Source organism: Phymastichus coffea, unplaced genomic scaffold (genome assembly GCF_024137745.1).
Source record: "Phymastichus coffea isolate CEN01 unplaced genomic scaffold, Cenicafe_Pcof_1.1 PCOF00003, whole genome shotgun sequence".
NCBI classification, from domain to species: Eukaryota; Metazoa; Arthropoda; class Insecta; order Hymenoptera; family Eulophidae; genus Phymastichus; species Phymastichus coffea.
The window spans coordinates 11575842-11601677 of NW_026706814.1; the positions used below are offsets into that span (position 1 = coordinate 11575842).

General features: G+C 44.6%; 1 protein-coding gene across 2 annotated transcripts; it reads left to right on the forward strand.

Annotated features, from left to right (window-relative positions):
* The first annotated feature begins 1420 nt into the window (after positions 1-1420).
* LOC131664996 (hematopoietically-expressed homeobox protein HHEX) lies at positions 1421-13018 on the forward strand. Of its 2 annotated transcripts, none has more exons than XM_058936559.1 (4): positions 1421-2097; positions 9072-9290; positions 9440-9726; positions 12121-13018. In XM_058936559.1, exons 1-4 carry the CDS (start codon positions 1518-1520, stop codon positions 12367-12369), a joined length of 1335 nt encoding a protein of 444 aa, XP_058792542.1. In that variant the 5' UTR covers positions 1421-1517; the 3' UTR covers positions 12370-13018. The 2 variants fall into 2 exon arrangements, with proteins under 2 accessions (XP_058792542.1, XP_058792550.1); XM_058936567.1 differs by having other exon boundaries at positions 12652-13018.
* Positions 13019-25836: the final 12818 nt, after the last annotated feature.

Sequence of the window (25836 nt, forward strand, 5' to 3'; positions counted from 1 at the left end):
AAAAATTTATTTCTGTCCCAAGGGTCAAGGCGTCGCGACGAGCCGAGCACGGCAGAACCTACGCTCAAGATGGGCTTCCAAGGAAAAATAAGAGTTGGTCGAAACAGGAATTGCCTCGTAGGTGGGTTGCGCAGCGACCACACACGTTCAAGGGCCTACGAGATGCACACGCAATTGGCAGAAAACGCGCGATATCAAGAGGGTGACTGTTCGCGCTAAATGCGACTGTCCTAGACTCGTTAAGCTCCGAATAGTACCGATTACGCGACGACGCTGCCACCGGCGCCGCCGCCGCTATTGAAGTGCCCGATGCCCTCGTGCGAACTCGATATTGGTTAAGCTGTAGCACTTCACGCATGCGATTACGTGCTACTTAGGTGCGCGGATAGTAGCCGCAAGGCGTCGTCGCATGCAACAAGAGGCGCATCGAGCCAAACTGAGTTTACGAGTGCGCTGGAAAACGTTGCAGATAGCTGCTTTGGCAGTTGGCACGAGCGATTCCGCGAGGAGCGGAATGGAGAAGCACCAGGGACGCAGCGTGCTGGCCAGGTCTGCTCGCGGCGCATGCATACAGGCAGCAGGGCGTACGAGCGGGAGGGAGGGGGCGGAGGCGAGCAACGAGCCGAAAGATAGCTTTGGCAAGGCGAGTACATCCTCTATTTCTTTTATTGGCTCTCATAGGCAGCAGCCGAGGCTGCAGCGCGCCGGTGACGACAGCCGCTGCTATCTCGACGAAGGGCGGAAAGAGGGAGAGCAGGCAGCCGCCGCTGCCGCTGCCGTCGCCGCGGCTCGAGATAATAAAGTTGATAAGGGTGTAGCAGCGCCACCGACTATAAGCTGCTGCCTCTCCCTCCGTTCTTGCGAGCAGGCGCCGCCGCGGGAAGAGAGCGAGCGCGCCGACGAGGTGGTCGCGTGGCCGCGCGCGCGTATCGACGGGGGCGTGGCCAGCGCCAGCCGGCGCCGGCGCCCATTGGCCGCCAGCCGCCGCGCATCGTCAAATAAAATCCAATGGTTCGGAGCAAAGGAATGCCGAGCCGCGGGAGCCGCGGCGCGGACCGGCTCGGCTGCTCTCCTCGGCGCGCTCGCGCTCCACTTTTTTGCGGCGCCCCGCGCCGCCGACCCCCACCCCGGGCCGCGCCGCGCACTTGGCCCCGCGAGGCCTGCAGCCAGCGGCCCTCGGCGGCGCTATGAGTTTATTGCAGCATTAGCGGCCGGCCCATTGTTTCGGCGCGGCCCGTTTTTCCGATCGGCCGGCGGCCAGTCGACGAGAGCGCAGGCAGCGCGGCTCGAGCGAGAGGCCGGGCCGCCGCGGGGCGGCGCGGGGCGGCGGTGGGGTGCGCCGCTCGGGGGGCGGCGCGGCCGGCGGGGGCTCGCGCGCGGCGGCGACGCCGCGGCATTCGGCGCCGGAGCGCGCGTGCAGTCGGCCGCCGAGCTCGCAGTGCACAGCAGCCGAGCCGAGCAGTGGACCGCGCGATGCGCGCGGCGCGCGAGTGAGTGCAGAGCGCGCGAGCCGCGACATGCTGCCCTCGGCGGCGATGCTGAAGAACCTGCAGCAGAGCGCGATGGCGCAGTCGCCCTCGTTCCTCATGGAGAACCTGCTGCAGAGCAAGTCGCCGGCCAACGAGCTGACCAGCCTCACGCTCAACTGGGCGGCCAGCCTGGTGCAGGCGCGCCAGCGCGAGTGCGCGCGGCGCCCGGGCCGCAGCCCCTCGCCGGAGGCGCGCGGCTCCGCGGCCGGCTCGCCCGAGCGCGACGGCCCCGAGGCGGCCGCCGCGGCCATCGAGCGCATGGAGCGCCTGTCCGAGCGCCTCCGCGAGGCGGCCGACCGCTGCGCTGACGGCGAGCCCGAGCAGCCGGCGCGCGCCGTCCAGCCGGGCTTCGACTTCGCCGAACAGCGGCCCTTCCCGGCCACCCAGCAGCAGCAGCAGCAGCAGCCCCGTCAGCAGCCGCCGCTCTCCGAGGAGACCTGCAGCTGCGGCGACGAGCGCTGCGCCGGCGGCCTCGCCTGCAAGACCATCCACGACAAGGAGAAGCCGCAGCTCAAGTTCAGCGTCAGCGCCATCCTCGGCGGCAACCACGACCGCCGACCCAATACCGGTATGCCGATCCGATCCTCTTTCAGCGCTGTTCGCCGCGACTTTCGCTGGGCCGACGCCGCTGTACGCGCGGTGCCGGTCGCTCCAGCTGCGACCCCGGTGTCCTTTCGCCAAATCATATGCGTGTCGGAAGTGTTCCTACCGCCAGCAGTAGCTCCGTTCGGTCCAATCCCGACAGCAGTGCAAGCTGCTCGTCGTTCGAACCGAAGCATTCGTCCCAACGAACGCTGCCGATGTATTATTAGGCGATGCCCAGTGCCGCCTAAACCACGCGATAATCGGTCTCCTTTTCTTTTTGCAATTTTCAAATAGTCTTCTCTTCAAATCGGAAGCGCGCGCGCTCTTCTTTTGCCCATTTTATTGTTCTACGTAGTGTCGCCAAGTAGAAAATAATTTGCTTCTGCGCACGTGCCTGTGATACGCTGTTTTTTGCCCAAAGAAGTGCTCACGCTAATAAAATCGAAAACGTCGCTTCCACGGTTTTTTTATGGTTTTTTTTTATTTGTTTGAAAGAAAAATCAGTAATGATAGTATTGGTCTAACTGTAAATTCTATGGCACAATGTACATCGGAAACGAAATTTTGACCCCTGCCGAGCTTTGACAATGCCCAAATTTCGCTCGGACGCGTGTCGGCTCAGCAATGCCATTAGTTCCGAGTTTTAATAGAGTGCTAGTTTTCATAGCTCTGCAGACACAACATGTTCAAAAAAAATTAACTAAAACGCGATTTGTCACTTGATTTTACCTATGAAATTCTAATTTGAAACCAGATAAAGGTTTTTCGTTTTTCATCAAATTTCATGCAAATACGACAATTCATACGGTTTCTCTACCGATTTATAGAATTTCGAAAGATAAAAGGATCACGAGAATCTTCTATGGAAGCGCATTATTTGTAGGTGCATTTTCAAATTCTATCAATATGATAAATCGATAAAATTTAAGAAATAGGACTCTCAATTTTTATACTTGGCAAACCCTAGCTGAATAAATGGATTTTCTGAGGAACTGGTTATATAATTAACTTCATCTTCATGGTATTTTAAAATCACACCTAAACTCAAAAGCTCGCTTGAAATAGTTGCCTGGCTAACCTATCTTCGAACATTCATGTAATTATGTGAACATATTGAAGAATTGAAGACTATACAAATGAGAATAAGGCAGTCAGGGTAAAGATTGATCTCTTTTCAAGGCTCTTTCACACAAGAACCATCAATCTAACTTGAACACTTCCAAATTGTTCAATTCCGATAAATTACGATTTCTATAAACTGCGTTGCTGATAATTTGCATTCCGAAATTTTGTTTTCATTAAAATATAGCTATCCTTCAATTTTTCAAATGATCAATTTAACGAACCTCGAGTTATTGAAAATGTTACTTACATAAACCACATTTTATCGGAGTAGAAAAATTCACAATCGTAAGAAAACAACATATTATTTTGTCAATCCAAGTAGTGTTGCAGACAAATATATAAAAATAAACGATTATAGCTGGACTTTTTCAGTGGCATATTGTTTCAAAAGCGATGGCAATTTGAAACATAATATTTTAGAATGTTTTTGTATTCATGAAAGTTTATGTATCCATTTGTATTGATTATCCGATGAAATCGTATTACATACGAAGATTCTGTTAAATGATAGCAAAGAATACCGTGAACACTTGTCAAACTCAACTTCTTCGACAACTGTTTTTAAATGACTTAAGTCCGTCAATCCTATCTATTACAAATATATTAAGGCCTTGCGATTTGTTTCGTGGACTTTCGGTTTTAGAAACGGAATTTTCTAAATTTTTGCTCGTGATTTTTCATTTTACCAAATTGTTAAGGGTCGAACATATTTTACAAATAGCAAGAATATCAAGTAATAGAAATATTTGAAAACTTAATAGTTTTTTTTCTTGGACAGTTAACATTTTTAAGGAGAAAACTAATGCTCGATATTGTCTGGTATTTCGTTTTTCATAATAAGAAAATCTTACTATAAATTAATTTAACTAATAGATCAATCGATTTGTGATTGTATGAAAATTACATTCATAAGAAATGATGCAGCACTTCAAGATGAATACTAACCAACGTAGAATAGCCAAGCTCTTCCAATTGTACATTCATGCAATTGTATTATACGTAAACATATTATATGTGCTCGATGCCCACCGAAGATTTCTTTGAAAACGTACAAAAATAAGGCTTACTTTTATTTAATAGATAAATAGAATTAGAACTCATTCCTAATGCATAACGAATTATGAATTGTCGTTTATTAAAAATTGCACATAGCTATGCGAGAATTTTGGATTATTTTTTATAAAGGTTTTTATTGATTTTCAAGACATGATAAACAATATCAAAAACTAATTCCCCAACTGTTACGATAAATCGCATTTTTGATGATTTACTCTTCTGCATACTGTTCCTGCATACTGTACGGTAAATTCCTGACGAACTAACTTCAATTGGTCTTGTTTGATGACTTAACTTTTTGACAACTTGCTTTGCTAATATTTTCTCGCCCTCTGAAATTTATCATCACATACAAAATGTTATACTCTGCTTTCAATTTCTCCTACGACAAGCTGTCAATATACCATTCGGCATCTGAATCGTCTTCTTTTAGCCTTTCAGAAGTACCATCAGAAATTTTCTAGCGTGTAAATATATCTAATACCTCCCAATAACTTCTGTCGACATAGTCTATAAGAATATTGTAGCGATTGGTTTTATCATGTGACTTAAAACTTCTGTGCATACTTAGGCAACATAAATTCAATAATCCTAGTTAACACACTACAAATGTTAACTTTTGTTTGATTTTTCAAAATTAATATTCCGTGACAAAGGTACCATTGTGTTATAGTACTGAATAAGTCTAAAAATGTAAGAAATGTAGATATTAGGTTCATTTTCTTTGCATATCCTCTGTAAAAAGGATTACTTTAGAGGGCATTAATTTAAGCTAAGTGTCGTAGAATTGATCGTTTAAAATGAGCTTTTACAGATCAGGAAATCCATAGACGAGTTTGCGCATCCAGAATTCCCGCGCGCACACACTCTTCAGCTGGCGCATCTCAACATATTGAATCGAAGTTGTTTGAACAGATGTTATTATGGCAAATGTTTAATATTCGAAAAGCAGCGACTGCACAATTGCATTCTCAGGGATTTGTTCGAAAGAAACAGTTTTGAAACTGAAAATACAAAACAAATGACATTGGTCTTACAAGGCAGTTGAGCGTCATGTTTCCGCGCGAGTAACGATACTTGGATTGATATACTGCTTCAATGAGCTCGAACAAAATAGGCCGGCAGTTGATGTAGGTTAAAGTGAAAACCAACAATAGCTATGTCGAAACATTGGAAAATAGGATTGCATTCGAAGAGAAGAATGCTAGGTGAGAGATGGCCGTTTCCACTGCTGCGCCGTGGTTGCCAAGGGAAATCCGCTGAAAAGTAAACGTTGTATTCAATGTCTAGTATAAGCTAGAAGATAGACTTGTTAAAAAAGTATCGAGCAGATTAGGGTGCCGAAAGTACAGGAATGTGCGAAAAACAGTGGCGAGGACGGAGCATGACTTCATTGGAGCTTTTATTCGAAATGAAAGAGGCTAGGTATGAAGTGCGAGAGGCCGGCCGAAAGTAAGAAGAAGCAGAAGAAGATGGCGAGGGGGAGAAAGGCTGTAAGCGGGTTAATCGAATCGAGGAGCTGGGCATTGTTGGCTTCAAAGCTTCAAAGGGACGGGAGGAAGAGGGCCGTAAGAACGAAGACGAGCGAGGAGACTAGACGGATCGAGGAGGAAATGCAGGCGACCGGGGGGGGGGGGGGGGGGTCGCAGCGCCGCGACGAGGCGGAGCTTGCGCATAGTTGCGCGTAATGCGAGCAGGCGAGCGGCCAGTGCGCGCAGATAAGAAGTGGGCAAAGGCCAAAAAAGCCGGCAGGCAGCTTCCGGGCTGGCGCTCGCGGGGAGAGAGCTTGAAACAAAGCTCGGTCACAAATCAGTGTCGGGCGCAGATTTCTCTCGGCTCGTCGCTCCCTAAATCTCATCGGCGCGGCAACTCAAGACTGCCGAGAGCGCGAGAGCGCGAGCGCCAGCGCGGACGCCGGGCGGGGGCGCCTGGCGTCAGCTGCTCCGCCACTTACCTTCACCCCAATATTAAGCCCTTTACATTGCTCATGCCACTCGCGCTCGCTCTCTGGCCGCGACTTGGCTGCAAGGCCTCTCGGCTCGCGCGAGCGCGGCCTGCGAGGAGCGCCCGCGCCGCCACACGACACGGACAAACATCCGCGCGAGCGAGCGGCTGCTCCGCGCAGTCGGCCGGCAGCCAGCCATTCTCCGCTTGATTGACGCGGCTCGATAAAGTTGCGTCGAGCAAATACGCGAAAATCGCCTGCTGCCGCGCTGATAGCGCCAGCCGCACGTGTTACGCGGCTGCCTCGTTGTCTGCACACATGTACGTCCGCTCGCTGCCGGCAGCCCCCGGCCGCGCGCAGCCGTCGCCGAATAATCGCGCGAAAAACTGGCCGCGCGTCCGTCGCGATCGCTAATGGGCAGCGGCGGCCGCGGCTCGCGCGGACGCGTCGTTAGCCGGGCCGCGGCCACGCCCAAGGCGCCCTGCCGGCGAGCCGAAGAACCGGCCCCGAGGCGCCAACGGGCGAAACGTCGGCGACAATGGGCGCGCCGACGAGAGGCGCAGCCGGCGAAAGAGCATCGGCGCGCCGGCCCATTGTCGGGCGCGCAGCGCAGCCCGGAGGGCCGCTTTATCGCTGCTCGGCCTAGCGAGAGCGTCGCGGCATCGCCCGGGGCCAGCCCTTTTTTATTGTGCTCGCGCCTCCGTCACCTGAGCGCGCCCATTGATCGCGGCACGTCGCCGCCGCGATCCTCTGTTTTCACAGTTGCGCGCACCGATCCGCTGCGCCTCTGTCCTCCGAGCGGCGCTCTCTTCCGTCGACGCCTCGGCGGCGCTCGATCATTAGCCCGCTGCCTGGCCGCGCCGAGCGCGCTGTTTGCTTAGGCCGCTATTGTTTGGGCTTTTTGTTGCGCTGCGCGGTCCTTCGGCTCCGCTGAGCCGCGGATCTGACGCTCTCTTCATCCGAGGTTCGCTCGCTCGCTCGGCCGAGTGCGGCCCGCGGACTGCTCCACAATGTTTGCTCAATTAAGCTGTTGGGCAAACAACTGGCGTGTCTGTGGCCGTACGCCCAGCTCGTGCGCTTTTTCAGCCGAGACAGGCGATCGATCGCGATTCGCGGCGGCGCAAGCTTCTCGTCGCTACTCAAGTTTTCGGCTGCCACCTGTCAAGACCTCTCTCGAGATCGAGTGCGCCATCGATCAGCGCCAACGTTCGCGCGAAGTCCAGCCGGTGCGCGATGCGCGACGCAGTAGAACGGAATGACGCGACAGCGGCAACACGCAGCCGAGCGCCAATAAAGTAATGAGTCTTCTTGTTGCTCGCTCGCGCTTTACAATGCCGGCACGTTTCGTTTTAACGCAGCTGCCGACCGTAACGCTCCATTAATGATCTCGTTCGCGTTTCGCCTTCATTTTCCTCCTTACTCGACTTTACTCGCCGCTTGCACGACTTTTCCAAATCGTTACGGCTGGCTTCTCACATCGCGTTCAGCCTCGATCCCACTTCCCTCGCCCCCTATTCTCTCGTTGCAATCGCTCTTTCATTAGATGGCGCGCCACTTTCAGCCCACGTCTCGTATCGCTTGCTCTTGTCGCAAACAAATTAATTCCACTGAAGCTGCTGTCCCTCTGCTCGTCTAACGCCTTAATGCTTTGCGCCCGAGTCAACATTTTCCGCGGCTTATCGGCTCGATCAGCTGCATTCTTCAAGTACCAACGACAACACACCTCACTTATCCCGATCATTGCTGTCTGGCAATCTACGGGACATTCGTCGTTAGCGAACTTTTTTTATAGACGCTCGCGCTTGGATGCTCAAACTGACTGCGTTGCTGTTGATATTCTAGTTTCGAGTCCGAGATTATATTTCAACAATTAGAATGAAAATGCTGCGATCTAAACGCAGAATTAGTTTTGGATTATTCTACAAACTTATAGATATTCGCTTTAGCTTCATTGAATTATCAATAAAAATTTCCTATATTAATTTGAATGTCTTTAGGGTCGAAGCTTAAACACTTTAAATAAGTTTTCATACGTATGCTGACCTATCTTTTAGTCATCTTAAAGTGTTATATAGGTCGGTAACAAATCAGTGTAGGCTAGTGCAAAGTTGAAGTTGCCGAGGCCCAGATTCAATCCCCTTCCACGCGGTACATTTTCCGATCATAAAACTCGTCAAATAAATTCACTTTAAGAGCCATAGTAATTACAATAGGTTATATTCTGTCGATAAGAAAACGTTGCCAGAGCGAATACTTACTTTAAAGAGAGATCTGCCGAGTTTTGATATTATTTTATGTTTCCGAGATAGCCGAGGTAAAAATATTACAGTTTATAAAGTCCGCGTTGATGCCTATCAAATCAATCGTTATTCGAACAGTGTCTAATTTGATCAGTGTTCGGTAAGACGGGAAGGTAGATTGGTTTCCGATCGTTTGAGTAATATTTGATCGATCAAACGCGTCGGGCATGGAACGTGCAGGAGTACCGAACGATTAGCAGAGTGAAATGTTAGAGCGGCGAGTATGGAGAAGCGTTGGGTGGGAGGCCACGGCGGGTCGGCAAACGGGCAATCGAAGAGAAACAACGAAGAGTAGGCTTACAGCTGGCGGTGATTCGCTGATTCGCTCGTCGAGGCAGTCAGCAGCGCGAAAATTAATTGGGCAAAATCGTGGAAAAGGACGCTCGGCGAGCCAGGGCTCGGGCGGCTCTGCGTCGAAGGGCGTCGAGGCGAGGCGAAAGAGCCGAGGTTCGAGAAGCCCCGGCGGGGATCGCGCATTCCTCGCGCCCGGCGCGGGACCACGGGGCTCTGAAGCCACGGACGCTGTTGCAGATCACTTCCAAGGAATACCCCCCGCAGCGCTGCCGGCTTTCCTGCACAACCTGCAGAACTCGGCGGGCTACAACATCGCGAAGCCGATAGCGCGGCCAGCGGCGTACCACCCGCACCATCCGGGCCACCCGGCGGCGACGGCGCAGCAGCAGCACCTGGCGCCGAGCGCGCACCACACGCTGCACCAGCTGCTGGGCTGCCGGAGCCCCTATCTGAGCGGTAAGTGCGCGCCGCGGGCCGCGAGCCGCGAGTCGCGAGCCGCTTGTAAACACGAGCGCGGCCGGGAGGGCGGCAATGCGTGCGCGCGCGGCCAGCAACAAGTGCGCGCCGCCGGCGACACTGAACCGACTGCTGCTGCTGCTCGACAGTGACCACGGCGGCCGGGGCGCAGCCGGGCGCGGGGCCGGCGGCCGGGGCGCCCGCGGGCTTCGGCCTGCCCGCCGGCGGGGTCAGCCTGGGCGAGCTCGCCGGCATGGGCCTGGGCTTCCCCTGGGCCGGCAGCGCCAGGGGCAAGCCGCGCCGCGGCATGATGCGCCGGGCCGTCTTCTCCGACCTGCAGAGGCGCGGCCTCGAGAAGCGCTTCCAGCTGCAGAAGTACATCAGCAAGCCCGACCGCAAGAAGCTGGCCGAGAAGCTCGGACTCAAGGACTCGCAGGTGCGTATAGCCCCCATTCCGTGCCCGAGCAGCGCGCGAAAAGCACAGCGGTAACGATCGCTGCCAGCGACGGGGGTCGCAGTTCGTGCGCGGAAGCTCGTAATTAACGTAATTAGCGCGACGTCGCGTCGAGCCGCCGATATTCATCGGGCTACAGCTCCCCGACTGGCCGTCCGAGCGAACTCCTGACGCGTCGGCGATCGCGTAATTAAAAAGAGCAGGCCGCTGCGCGCCCGAGCCCGGAGGACTTTTTGCTTTGGGAGCGGGGAGAAGAAAAGCTTGTCAAGATCACGCGCGCCGCTCTTCATTCGCGCTTCCTTCCTTCCTGCCTGCCTGCCTGCCTGCCTGCCAACCAGCCAGCCAACCAGCCAGCCAGCCAGCCAGCCAGCCAGCCAGCCAGCCAGCCAGCCAGCCAGCAAGCCAGCCAGCCAGCCAGCCTGTCTGCCTGTCCGCCCGCTCGGCTTTTTTCTTGGCGTAGCTCGGGGCCAAGTGGCGCTGACTTGACGGACACCGGCAGCGGCGCCGGCAATTTGTAGGCTCGGGCGAGCAAATGAAATCAGAGCGCTGCGGGCCAACGGCTACAAATTGATAGCTCGGGCGCGATCGGAGACCGGCAAGAGCAGCAGCTAATGGTCGACCGTCGGTAGCTATCCGTCGGCCGGCGACGGCAGGGGATGCCGAGCAGAAGGATCGCGCGGTCTAATTTGCAAAAGATGACTGCGAGGAAAATCCATAGTCTGCGACGGCTGAGCGGGGCGGCATATTAAAAACAAAGCAGAGCGCAATATGAATAGAGGAGCTGACGGCGGGCGGTAATATCGAAGCTCGCGAGCTTTCGTCGGCCCTTCATGCATTATGGATTCGGCTCCGAGGCAACATCCTCATCCGCTAAGACGCAGCCAGCCGCTAAGAAACCATGAATATACAATAGTCGCGCGCTCGCCGCGCTCGCCAACACTGCGCACTCCGAGTCCCGAGTGCAGCGGCTTCGTCTTCCTCGGATGCGCCGAGGCTCCGCGAGACGCGGCTGGCCGCCGAGCCGGATCGCGCTAATCCGAGGCCAACCTCATAATCGATCGTCTTTTATTAAAGCGCGCCAGATGGCGTGGCCCGCGAGAGAGCTTCCACCCCCGCCGAGTCTGCCGTGCTTCCTTCCTTCCTTCCTGCCGCCTGCCTGCCTGCCTGCCTGCCTGCCTGCCTGCGCTCTGTCCTCTTCGCGCCGCGGCTCGCTCCAATTTTCGCGCCGCCTTCTTGCCTCGGCCTTGCGATCGCTTATTGCGGATTAGGCGGCGCACTCCATCGTTCGCCGATTATTCACACACGTCCCCGTTCGAGCAAGCCCGCTCCTGCTTTACGGTGCCGTTACGAGCGGGCTTCATGCCCAACTTTACTGCTCAATCTGCCAGCCGACTCTTTTGAGAGATGCCTTTTCAAATGACTGCGCGCACCTTATTCTCCAACTTCGGCCCGCTCTCGCCTCCAGACTTTTATTCCCAGCCATTCGTCATCCCTTCGCGTTTTATTTTCACTCCGTCCCAGTCCGATATCGCACTTAATATCCGACATTTGCCGCCAGAGCCACGCATCGGACCGTCCGTTCGTCACTGGCCGACTTGGCCGCGCGTTATCCGGGGGCCTTCCCATCGACGACCCATCCCGCGACGAGCCGCCACGGCCCTCCCATCTTTTCCCCGAACGAGCAGCGCGCAACAGCGTCGAGCTGTTTGCTGAGAAAGCGCCTCTGAATAATCGCTGGCGGAAAGCTGCAATTGGCGTAGGATCGCGCACGAGCCACGCCGGCTTCGGGGAGCGGAGGATGGGAAGAGGAACGAAGTCGGATAATCGCGCATTATCGCGGCGCCCTCGGTGCAGGCGCAGCCAAATGGCTGAACGAGCGGCACGAGTTTTCATCCCCTCGAAGCTCTCGAGGGCGCTGCTCCGCTCTCGGCGCGCCGACAATTGCGCCGCGAGCAGATCATCGAGAGAGCGAGAGCGAGAGCGAGAGAGAGAGAGAGAGAGCGAGAGAGAGAGAGAGCGAGCGCGCGCGCCGGAGCGAGCGAGACGCGCACCGCCTGAAAATCCGAGCGGGAGGCAGCTTCCCTCCTCGTGGCGGCAAGCGGCAAGCCGATGCTCGCTTGGATGGCTCTTCTCGAATGGCGACGCGTGGCGCGCGAGTGCAGCCGGGCGACTTGGCGCGAGGGCGGCAGGCGTCACATCGCCGGCGGCGGCGCGGGGCTGCAAGCTGGAGTCGGGCTCTGTCGCGCGCCCCCGCGCCGTGCCAAGCGCAGCGACGGCCGCGTAGTGTTGCGAAGGGCCGCCGGAGCGAGCGGCGAGTCAGGCGTGTCCGCGTGAGCCGCGGTGCCGACTGAGAACGCTCTGCGCACTGGGTTGCAGGTGAAGATCTGGTTCCAGAACCGGCGCATGAAGTGGCGCAACAGCAAGGAGCGCGAGCTGCTGGCCAGCGGCGGCTCGCGCGAGCAGACGCTGCCCAACAAGAACAACCCCAACCCGGACCTGAGCGACGCCGACGGCGACCGGCAGCGGCTGGACCTCAGCGACGCCAGCCCGCTGACCAGTCCGCAGAGGCCCGAGGACCACAGCGACAACGACGACGACGACGACGAGGAGATCAACGTCACGTGATCCGCTCGGCCCCCCTGCTCCTCGGCCCGCCTCCTGTAAATAGCAGCCTCCTCGCGCGATCTACTCCCCTCGCGTCGCGTCGTTCAATAGTATACGAATGATCTGTGATAATCGAGCAGTGTGCACAGCTCTCTCCGCTTATTGCCGCGCTCGTCTGCGATCCGCCATCTGCAACGTCACTGGGAAACTTCGCACGCGCGGACAAGCGCTGCCCGGCCGGTCTCTTGCCCACTTTCCCCCGGTCGCGCGCGATCACTGTACAGTCTTGTAAAATTGTTCTAGTTCTGACTGTCTACCTTCGCCTCGTCCGGCGAGCCGCTGCGAACGCGCAGTCGCTCCACTCGGCAGGCGCTAATCTAATATTGTAAGTCAATTTTTTCAACCAAAGTATCGATATGCCGATGTAACCATCAGCCTGTAATATATTGTAATTATATCGAAATTGATGTGTTGTCGAAAAATTTCATTTTCGCGAAATTTTTCCGGTGTTATATTATTGTACCTTGTTAATTCGCGACTCTTCTACGAGGCGGTGCGTTCCAGTCGAACACCCCTGCGGTATCGCCCCAGAGGAAAGACCACTTTTCAGCCATGTAATTAGCCATGTAACTATACGTATATATAAATATATTAACGTGATATATCTCATAGAAATCCATGTAATATAACTCAAACTACAATAAAAATCTTGGCAGGACATATCTTACTTATTCGGTTATCTATCGCAACCGTTCAGCTGCAACGACGTACAATCATTATTTGTCTTTGCAATGCCCAGATCAACGTTCCTTTCCAAAGCCCATTGTCAGGTAAGACGTGTAAAGCATTGCCGTTTTCTCGCCACAATATGCATGCATACCGATCACACGTAGATTAACGAACAATAGTCGATTCGCATTGTCATGAGAACACTCCTTCTTCGTGCGCGCGCGGATCGTTAAAATAGCCTTAAATCTTTTACGAGTATAGCCAATCGATATTTTTCTCGAATTAAACATTTTACAAAACAGCTTTTCTCAAAACATACTAGCTCGCATAGCTTACTTTTGGAAAACTTCTTCGTTTATCTATTTCCATTACCTGCAACGTTTTACATCAGGGTGCAACGAGGGATATATTGACTATCGGAGGCGCTTTCACTATACCGACATTTTCACCTTGAAGAAGCTATTCCAAGTGAGATTCATTAGGAAAACATATAGTTGGGTATCAAGAAAAAATAATCTTGTCAATGAGCTTCAGTTATTCCGACATCGTATGACATCATCGCGGTTACAGAGGCTTTAAGCGATTTTCAAGTGCTTTCGTGTCATTTCTATGATATTCGATGCACCCTGATGTTTTAGGAGCTTGTGCAAGGTAAATGTTATAAAATATTGCCAATTATATAAATGTCTATATCAAGCGTAATAATGTCAATTGGTCTAAAGCGATATCGAATGCCGAAGATGTCATAAGTTGGATTAAATGGCGATGAGTGAAATCGCATATTTGCGACTCACTTTCAAACCATTTAACAAATTTCCAAAATTCGAATGTTTCGATATCAAAAGAATTAAGTATCCGCTTGAATGGAAGTTACAAAGTTGTCCATTAATTGTGCGACGAACGAACACGTGGTTATTTATAATATATGCACATAATAACGATAATGAGAGTTTTTAAAGCCAAAGATAAAGCGAAAAAAATCAATACTTTGCCGGGTTCATACTCGTCGATAAAACTCATAACGACGGCTGTTGAATGGGGAACATTGTAATAAACCGAGGCGATGGCAAGACAATCGATGAGTAATAAACTGGCAAAGTAAGTGTCATTTCGCGGAATAATTATCGAGGGAGATGCTGAGAAAATTGCTTTGATCAAGTAAGTGGATTCAGTGGTAATAAGTAATAAGTGCGCCCGGAGAGGGACTACGAGTTCTTTTGCCGCAGCTCGACGGCCATTTTCTAACTTGCCTCCCTCTTGAGTACAAGCCGAAGCCCCCGCGGTGTGCGTATACCAACCATCTACTCGGTGTTTTAAAGACGCGCGCATTCGAGCCGGAAAGGGCTGCGCGCCTGCTTCATATAATGGTTGCTTAAACGCCAATAACTCTTCGTTATTTACGTCGGCTCACTTCGTCGCTAGCTCGCTCCCCCCCCCCCCCCCCCATTCCACACCTTCCGCCTTCTTCTTCCTCATAATTTTTTTTATTTTTGCTGTACTTTCGCTATTCGAGCTTCATTATTCTCGAACCTCTCTTTTTCACAACCAACCAATCGCAATTAATGGCTGTGCGCTATGCGTCCTTTCATTTATATTTAATTGCAGAAGCGACAAGTCATGGAAATGATTTGATGATTCAACACGATTTGGAGAAAATTTTATACAAAGAACTATTGACGTATAGAGTGCCGCGATTGTTCAGACCAAACTTATAGGCCGATATAAGTACTCTATAACGAAGTGTGTACAATTTGCTTAAAACGTTCAAGGCAGGTTTATTTCATCGAACTCGTGTCTTCCTCGTTTGGCAATATCGATAAAAATCGCGCGGCGATCAATTAACCCAAAATCCAACTTGAGAGTTCTGACGCGAAACTAATCTTTATATCCGTCCGAAGCAGGTAATGCAAAGTTTGCGGGAAAGCCGATGTGACTTCGAGTGCAAGGGTGATTCGCGAAACAAGTTCGTAGGCTACATCTCTGCGCGAGCAACTTTTGCAGCGCAATTCCATTCCGACAGTCGAGTGAACCGAATGAGCTGCATGAGCCAAGTTCGCCTCCGAAGCTTTTAAAACCCATGTAACGGATGTATGCTGTAATCTTGCGTCATTGCATGCTCAAACTTCTTTCCGTTATCATTTACTGTTTGCACTTTACGTGCAATCCTCACGCCAGTGTCTCGCGCAATGTCAACCAATTTCGAGCTGAATCCGACCATCAAATTTACAACGACTATTTTAAGCATTGGACGAATGACATCATTTTCTAGGTAAGGTTTAGAGTTAAAGACGATCAATCAAATCTAACGATTAGTTAATGGCAGCAATCCATACGGTCAGTTTTACCTTCTACTAACTTGAGTTGGTGCGGAAATAAAATTTGTGTCGACTCCGATGGTAACATGAATAGCCTCACCCGAAATCGACTGCTGGTAAATTACATTCTTATATATTAATTATAGTTACGCAGGTAATCGTACCGATCTTATTGATCATGAAATTTTAGTTAGAACGCTCGGTAACTATAATTGTATAAATATTGTCCTACAGATGTCAATTTGCATTATTGATGAAATATTGTATTCTGATTTTTAAAATAATATATTACAGTGTATTCTTCCAAAACATTTAATTAAAGTGAATGTAACTACAAAACCATTGTAAAAAATTATCAAATATATGCTAATCACGGAGATGATCAGCAAATATTCCTCTACTTTTTTTATACTCTGCATGTACTAAAATTAACTCACATACAATATTATAAATTATCAACTGAGATAGAATCGGTATCGGCATATCAAAATTCATTTATATAGTATTTTCATTACTTCTATGAAAATATTATATGCATACTTAAAACTGATTACACTTGCATAAATTAACTTTTTATATTCCGCTCGTGCATTATGAATTGTCAATTGACCGTTTTGACCAATCATTATCATGAAATTTTTTTTTGGACCAATCAGAGTATCGAAAAAACACGGTCCTCGTATTTATTATCTCCATGTATAAAAGCGAGCAAGCGAGTTAGGCCCTCGCCACATATGCGCATACGCGCGCGTACGGGGGCGTACAAACGCGTACAAATCGCTAAAAATTTTGATAGTGCCAACAACAGAAAGTTACTACTATTCCTCGCATGCCACAAACGAACACACTTACTCCCGGAACAAACGTATCATAACCTTCAATAATATAGCGTTATGATACGTTTGTTCCGGGAGTAAGTGTGTTCGATTGGGGCATGCGAGGAATAGTAGTAACTTTCTGTTGTTGGCACTATCAAAATTTTTAGCGATTTGTACGCGTTTGTACGCCCTCGTACGCGCGCATATGCGCATATGTGGCGAGGGCTTTAAACTCAAATCATCTCGAATTGAACGTGATCACGCTGAAACGACCCCTCATTGGTCAATCAAAATTCGATTCGATTCGAGTCGAGTTCGAGTTAAAGAGAAATCGATTCTATCAAAACAATCAAAACAAATGGGAAATTAACCTCATGCAAACAAAAAGTATATTGATACCGTAATGAAATATATCAATAATTTAAAAATTATCAATGGTATAGATACTCATTTATAAATTACATAAAATATTCAAACATATAGTAAATAGCACTTATTACACGCGTACGTTGTGCGCTGATAAACTGGCTAGTTTAATGAAGATAACTGCATCATCCTTGTTGACGATTTTAGTAATAATATATTAATTAGACAGTTTGCTTAATTAATCGACACTCAGACTAGAAGATTGAATTAAAATAAGTTTGGATTGCTGATCAATGTGTTATTATAGTGTTTGTAATCTTTATAATTCCACGGGAGTCGTGGAAGGTAATATGCACGTTTAATTGATATAAATGAAGCGCATAAAAGAACGCAAAACTGTAAATAATTAATTTTTTCTTATATTGTAAAAAATGTATTACATGACTTGTATTAAGCCTTGATCAATTAACAAAAAAGACACCTTAATCTCACCAAGGGAATAATATCGGTGTACTCGACATTTTTCCTTTTGTAAACTTTAAGACTTCGAATATCTTTGAACAACTTTGTATTAACTACGCAAATGAATAATTACAGTATTATTTCAATCAATACGTCTTTCAATACGAACAAGAGAATATAGAAAACAAGGAATTAGATGAACAGATATTGGTAACAGCGATAATTCTGGATCTTGAAATCTCATGGAGGTAGACATAATTATTCGCTTTATCTCTTAGATGGTGAGGACATGCAAGGGTTTTTTTACCTTTTACAATATCTGTAATTAATGCTAAATTCAAAAGAGAGTTTTTTTTCTTATTTTCTTTTATGTATAAAACACACACACACACACACACACACACACACACGCGCGCGCGCGCGCGCACACACACACACGCACACACACATACGATTCGCGTTCAAAGAAAGACATAATGACATTAATTCTTTAATTTTCCTCTGTTGTATAATATTAGAAATTATAATTAATGGTGTGAGGAATATCCGGAAAATAAATCACAAGCATTTTGAAATTTATTCCTGAAGAGGCCATGAATAAAATGGCGAAACGTTGAATTAGTTTGGAAGTTTTGGAGTCGTGATTTATTTTTGGGATAGTCTTCACACCATTGATTATAATTTCTAATGACATTAATATTGCCTAAAAGAAAAAAATTTCATTTTAAAAAGCCCGCACTGAGGTGAACACGTAATAACGCTGGCACGTCATTATTGGAGCTGGGGCATAGAGACTGTATACAGGAGACGGAGCGACGGGTATAAGCTTTGGGAGCATTTTCCGAGCTCGTATCTCCGCACTAAGAGTCTTCTGGCGATGTCGCCCCTAGCGGTGGTCACCCGCGTCAAACTTAGATTACCGGCGGGTCCCTACCAGCGAGTTACCATATGCCCAGTGTATATCAAAATATTGATTGTAAATAATCAATGCAAAAAAATATCAGTTTTGGCATCTACTTTCGGACACCATGAATAATTAATCACAAGCACTTAATCCTAAACCCCTATGGGGATCAATGAACATATGTGACATTCAAAGAAACGTAGGTACTCTGTTAGAATAGCTACGCGGGCTAAGGCGCGCATCTTTTTTTTAGTGCGCTCGAAAGTATTCAGGTTCAAATCCAGTCGAATATATTTTTTTTTAACATAAACTTCATCTTATTATTGTTCTAGAAATCATTTCAATATGATTAAATTAAAAAACCATTTCTTTTCATATATTTATTGCCAAGTAAAACTCCATTTACTTTTTATTTATATAAATTAGTCGGTACGTTGTTTGCACTTCTAAAAATCATTAATAATGAAATGATCAAAGTTTACTTTTTGTTAATTGTGTTAATTAATTAAATATCAAAATATTATTAAATTATGTATTATTCTTCAGTAATCAGTTTTGAATTAGTTTTTATTGAAAAATTCTAAATTTATTTGCTAAGTACATATTTATATAGACAAGTTTTCATATCGACAAAGGATATTTATATTTACATAATTTACAACTTACAAATATTTACTATTATAAAAACCTCTTTCAGAACATTTTACATATATACAAAAATATATACTTTCCATACGAACATTCACACAGGCATATACATATTTACATTGACGCATTGACACGCACTCGAAAACTAAATATACAGAAAATATTACTCAATATTATGCTTTGCATTTTTTCGTAAATCTTTGACTTTCTTCTTGGCAGCACTATGCATAATATTATGTCGGTTGCAAGCCATTTTTCCTCGCCTTTCTAAATAATATGTAATAAACTTAAATGTTAGATTTTCAGTATGCTCTCTACACCCTACTAAAACTAATGAATTAGTCTCGACTATGTGGCAAACAATTCGGAAAATCAAGTCCCTACATATTCCACTTTTTTTACCAATCATGTAAGTCACCGAGTTTTCAACCATCTTGATCAATTCAAAAATGCCGTCGCTTGATCGTACTAAGCCGCCAAAACGTTCCCTTGCATTTGTAAGTTGGTGTCGTGCTGCATCGCTCGAGAATGACTCCAAATGCAAGTTACAGTTTTGGCAACTGTTCCTTTTAACGATTTCTCGAACAACCCAGCCAGCAACCTCAGAAATCAACCGGTCGTCTGTATTTGCAATGTCGTAGATGTGGTCCGCCTCAATGATTGTTTGATTGGGCGAATCTTCGTACGTTGTTATCCACATCGAAAGAGTCTTGAGCAACTCATTCTTATTCTCTAATTGCAATCCTCTAGACTCTTTTGAGTTAACCAAAACTTTCAACACATCTCCTTTAACAACATTGCTTCCTTTTGGTGATTTTATCAATCCATAGGTACAGAAGACTCTAAAAAGGCAAGCAAATAAAATTGGATCTGGATTGTCGTGTGACCCTGCAGCAATTCTTAAGATGCTAAAAAGTCTCTGAAAAATCAATACAAATATATAATTTACAATAAAGTCATAAAGTTCTTTTTTAACACTGTATATATTTACCTCGATTATTTATCTGAGCATAATTTATTGGTCAACAGATAGTCATATCCACACTGACTGTGTAAATAGTCGAGTAATTTTAATGTTGACTTCAAGGTTACTCTATAAAACCTGTGTAGGTGTTACTGGTCAGTGGAAATTTCATCTTATTTTTTTGTGCTCCTGTTTTCCATTCATTCAAATACAAAATGAATGTAACAATCGCCTAAAACAGAACAGTACATATGAATGTAAAAAAAAGTTAGTAAATTAAAAAAAAAGAAAAATGTTTCATATTTACTTTTCGTGCTGCGCAATTTTGATAGTGCATCTTTTGTAGTCCGAGCTCTCATCGCATCTATAAGGGCTTTCATCCTTTTTATGAAAGCAATAGTTGCACCAGTCTTCTAAGCGGCCATGAGCTTTTTCATCATTTTTTACATTTCCATGGCCAAGTTCTGAAAAAACCTGTTTAAATTTTATGTTACAATTGAAGTAATGCAAATTGAAGTAAGGAAAAAATATATTAAATAGCATAATCATTTAAACTTACTTGCAATGCCATAAGGACATTCATTGTCATATAACCTTTTGGGTTAAGATGATCAGGCGTCAAAAAATATGCACATTTCAAATTAAATTGCAAATGTGATTCGCAGTCGATGACAGCTTCCCAGTGAACTTTTTTAACCATGCTATCGGGTGTCTGAAAAGCAAAAATGATAATTTTTGTATTCAAGATATTGATTTTCATACTTGACTGTCATATGAAAAAAAAACTTACCCAAAATTCTAGAGCTTTCATAATTTGTGTGCGTAAATTTTTCCACAAGTGCGATTGGTCTGAGATAAACCACAACCTTCTCGATAAAGCGACGGGATGAGTACAACTCACGTTCTCTTCGTTCACTCCATGGTTTGTTCATACTTTCCTCTTGAGGTGGGCTGCATCCATTCCGACTGCATCGACCATCAGACCAGTTTATTCAATCAGTTCTATACCTTTCATTCATATATTATCCAAGATATTAGCTGTGGTTTTGCTGGCAGCAAAAGCGGCGATTGGCTGGAAAAGTAAATTGCAGTATAGTATAAAAGTATCTTTGGAAATTTTCTTTTACAAATCACACATAAAAAAAATTTTTACCTGAGCCCATCCTCCACGAAATGGAACGAATAGTTGATGATAGAGCTGACTTTCCGTTGGCATTGCAGTTCTTCGACACTTCAGATCGCCTAGAAAATAATTTTATTCTAAGTAAAACTACTTTTATTATTATTTCATCGAATGTACTTGAAAGCTTACTTTTGCTCCGAGATGAAAGTACCGATGCACAAATTTTGCTTTTCTACATATTCAAGTAAAGCAGAAAGATCATCAAACGAATATATAGACTTTATATTTGAAAAGTTGACCAACTTTGTTTTGTCACGTAGGAAAATCTGTAAATAAAATGAAAGAAAAATTGTAAGAAAAATATTGATTCAACAAAAGATTGGAAATAAAATAACTCACCATCACTTTTTTGTCTGCCTGCAATTGTACGTAACAGCGAACTTCGAAAGTATCGAAATCGATAAGGGTAAAAAATACGTCGCCATTTTTTTTCGTCCAAGTCCAGTTTTGTTTTAACTCTGATTTCTCAAATACTTCATCTAAATTTAGGGTACTACTTTCTTCAGTATTTTCCAAGTGGCTGATGATCGTATTGAAGTTACCAACAGAGTTCACCTGTAAAAATATAATTTTAAGTAAACGATGTACTTTTAATTTTTTCTAAATAAAGTAGACGCAATTATTAGTCCAAGCTTCATTTTTGCAGGACGCGACTATATGAACGCGAGCTTTCACGATTGCCGAGCGCGCGAGAGAAACCCCTCACCACCGCTCCCCGGCCAGTAGCTTTTCTCATGCTCGAATTAAAACTGAATTATGATTGTATAACAGGCAAAATATGCAGAGCCTTGTTATCTAACAATAAAATGTAAAATATTAACAATCGAACGTCATTGGTCCGATTTCTTAATTTTCATTGTAATAACAATAATGATTTTAAAAAAACTTAACTCGGCTGCTATTGGTCCAAAATAAAAATTTTTTTTCTTCAAAATATTCGCCTTTAATCCAGCTACAATAATTTCCAAAAAAGAAATTTCTAACATGCATAGGAAACGAGAAAATCTAATTGTTTATACAAAAAAAGTGCATTTTTTTAAGTCAAAAATAAGGGGTTGAAAGTTATTTTTTGCATTCGCCCCTAATTATTTATTAAAATTGACGTTTTGACGAAGAGATTGAGTCCTTTTGCTACTCGATACCTTCGACCATCAAAAAGTTACAGCCACGTACTTTCGGCATCTCTTACTTAACTAATAACAATAAATCAATGACTAATGAAAATATATAATCGTGTGAGGGTTCATTTTTTTTTTAAATCGCAAGAGCTTTCTTTTAAAATTGATAAATATTAAAAAAAAACATTTTTGAAATTCGATATACTAGAAATGGTCTTTTTCGAGGGTTTTTGCCACTTTTTACAATAACTAACTATCGAAAATAATTGTGCGACGGCTCTAATTATAGCTTTTACAATTGTCTATAACTTTTATCAACAACTTTTTCCGGTAAAATGCATACCGTGGCTTGCAGATTGGAAAAACCTGTTTTCGTAAACTTTGAACTCTTATAAATAATTTTTGATACAAAAACTCGAGTTGCATTTTATATAGGTTTGCTATGTATATCATTCTCAAGCGATTTAAGTCGGTTTGATCCTAATTTTTGCACGAAAATTTCCCTCTTGTTTGGACTATATGAATTCATACGTAAAACTCACTTCATTAAAAATTGGATCGACTTTAACCATTTCATTTTGTTCGGAGTTATTTTTATCCTCGATTTCCATTGTTAAGTCTTCATTATTGCAAATGCTTTTATAAATATTATTATAAGGAAATATTGTTCCTTTCATCTGCCAGTTTCTTTTTCGTTCTGCAATACTCCTTTTCTCGAGCCCGTCTTCCTGGATACCAGAATAACATAAGTTAAAAATGTGAAATAATTGGACATGCTTCTTTTTAAAGCACGACATTGAATTACATTAAAAAATAAAAGTAAAAAGTAATACTTAGATTTTTTTTCAAAAAATAAAAATAAAACTTTATTGCTAATTAGTAGATGATAGTACTTACGTCATCATGATCAAGCATGTCTCGAAGGGGACAAGCATTTTTTTTCAAATTTTTTCAAAACAAACCATTCGTTATTTATACGAAAAATATCATCAGATTTCAGCAAATCTGCATATTCGAAATGTAACTCGCACACCTTACTATTATCGTTCAATTCTATGCGTAGTATTGTTGACCACTGACTCCGATGTAGTGCATTCTATGGAAACAACAAAATTTGTATGTACAACTGCCTATAAAATTCACTAAGTGATTAAAAAAAAGGAATTTTCTTTGCATACCTTTGGTGCCTTGAATATAGAACATTTTCGAACACCATCGGCAGCCCTCTGTTTGATATCTTCGGTTGATCCACTCTTGCAACCTGGTACGACACAAACTCTCACCATTGTTTAAGTCACGATAAAAACGAATACGCGTTTAAACAAAAATACTAGTAATATTGAACTGTTTTCTAGAAAACACGAAACTGTCACGAAGGTTTTTGCTCTGAAGCGTTTGTTGGTCAACGTTAGACTGAAGAGCGACGCCAAAAAATCTTATTTCCGTATTAAAAGTGAAAGTTAAAGGGTACAAGTGTAATAAAATTTTACAGGACAGTGCCACTAAGTCTATGCAAACAGGGCGAGAGAAAGAGTGATCGGGCGATGGAGGGTAGGGCAATTAGCCGCTATTGCTAACGGTGTGCTTGAAGGGCGCAAAAGTTTGACCAAAATGGATCCAGAATCTGTTAACGTAGAAAGTTTCTGTACTCCTTAGACATCAAAAATTAGTTAGATTTAAAATCCTAGCTGCTCCTTTTCGCGAGGTATGCACATTTTTTAATTTTTCACGTAATAACTTGTACTAGGACGCTTACATTGTTGATTATTAGATCTTATAACGTCTATTCAATCGGAATTTGAATGAAAAGCTTCATCGCTTTTCACAAAAAAGTAGTTTGTAATAAACTACCGCTAGATAACGTATGTAAAATTACAACTCGTAGTAAAAATAAAAGACCATAAGATACACATAAGAGAAGTGAAAATTGATAATTGAACTACGAAATTAGAAATTTCAAGGCTGAGCGGAGGACTCTTCAAATCGCTGCAAGCTACAACTGATTTATTTTTTATTACTTTGTAACTCAATAATCACCGCTATTATAATTATATTCTGTCTTTAATTATTTTTCAATATGAGTCACGGTCGTAAGTGTACTCATGATGAGAATAGGAATAAAATATGCGCTCCGTGTGGTAGGAAACTTGTCTTTGGTAAAATCAAGCCCAAAAAGTTTCTGATAAATGATAAAATGACAAATCTCATAAAAAATATGTTTCAGAAGATTTTTATGTGAATAATGAAAAATATCCTTTAGACATTTGTAGGTCATGCTATCTAACTCTTCTTGATTTTGAAAAAAATATTTACAATAGGCAAATACAAATAATGCCAGAATATAACAAGATAGTATTGCCAAAAGACACACGATTGATAAAAGACCCTCGTAATTGTTTCATATGCAGCACTGCTACTTCTTTTAGGCACGAAAAAGTAAAAAAAGTTAAAGGTAATTTCGGATAATTGCAACTTAACATAGACGTTTTAGGCCATTGTAAAGATGGTAAAGAGTCTATAGAGAAAATTAAGGATTCAAATCCATCAGGGAACAATAAGAAAAGTTCAGATATGATCAAACTATGTAGTAAATGTTTTCAACAAGTAGAAAAAGGTATAAGTCATAATTGTAAGAGCCCGAAAGAAAATTTATTGAAACTAGTTAAAAAAACTTCTGACAAAAATAAAAAACAAGTTGTTAGTTCCATTATAAGAAGTAAATGTGATTCTACCATTAAAAGCAATGAAAAAGTTCAAAGTGTAACATTAGCGACGGGTGGTCGTAAACGAAAACTTGTTTGAAGCATTAAAAAACCATTATCCTATAGTAAAGAAAATTGGGATAATTTTCGAGTTAAACTTGGAGCTTCACATAATCAAATGAGAAAAATCACAAATTTTTTACGGTGCAATGTAGATAGAAAGTCTGTACCTAAAAATTATAATCAGCATAATATCTCGCAAAAATCGGAAACATTGAAAGAAATTTATAAAATAGGTATATACAATTTTGACTGCGAAAACGCATCACAGAAACAACAACGGCCTGTCGTCTATGCTGACGCTGAAGAAATACGTGATGCTGTTAGCCATTTGTTGGCATTACGTAATATGTATACGCAGGAGAAAACATGAATAGAAATTGGTTTTTAAATTCAATCATATCGAAATGATTTCTTGAACAATAATACATAATTTAATAATATTTTGATATTTAATTAATTAACACAATTAACAAAAAGTAAATTTTGATCATTTCATTATTAATGATTTTTAGAAGTGCAAACAACGTACCGACTAATTTATATAAATAAAAAGTGAATGGAGTTTTACTTGGCAATAAATATATGAAAAGAAATGGTTTTTTAATTTAATCATATTGAAATGATTTCTAGAACAATAATAAGATGAAGTTTTTGTTAAAAAAAAAATATATATTCGGCTGGATTTGAACCTGAATACTTTAGAGCGCACTATAAAAAAGATGCATGCCTTAGCCCGCATAGCTATCCTAACACAGTATTTACGTTTCTTTGAATGTCGCATATGTTCATTGATCCCCGTAGGGGCTTAGGATTAAGTGCTTGTGATTAATTATTCATGGTGTCCGAAAGTAGATGCCAAAACTGATATTTTTTTTGCATTGACTATATATTTACAATCAATATTTTGATATACACTGGGCATATGGTAACTCGCTGGTAGGGACCCGCCGGTAATCTGAGTTTGACGCGGGTGACCGCCGCCAGGGGCGACACCGCCAGAAGGCTCTTAGTGCGGAGATACCAGCTCCCAAAAATTAACATGGAGGAGATACGGGCGCTTCGTCTCCTGTATGTAGTCTCCATGAGCTGGGATTATATTAAGATGCAAGAATCCGGTTGCGCAGTTGTAGTATAAAGCTTTTGCGCAACCGGATACATTTATATCAATAGCACCACCCCCCTTACCCCAGCCTGCAAAGTGTAATAGACAGTTAAA

Bases quoted from the DNA above. Each gene is read 5' to 3' on its own strand.
- LOC131664996 (XM_058936559.1), top strand. From the start codon at position 1,518: ATGCTGCCCTCGGCGGCGATGCTGAAGAACCTGCAGCAGAGCGCGATG. The intron at 9,291-9,439 runs GTAAGTGCGCGC...GCTGCTCGACAG, and splicing joins CCGGAGCCCCTATCTGAGCG to TGACCACGGCGGCCGGGGCG. The intron at 9,727-12,120 runs GTGCGTATAGCC...ACTGGGTTGCAG, and splicing joins TCGGACTCAAGGACTCGCAG to GTGAAGATCTGGTTCCAGAA.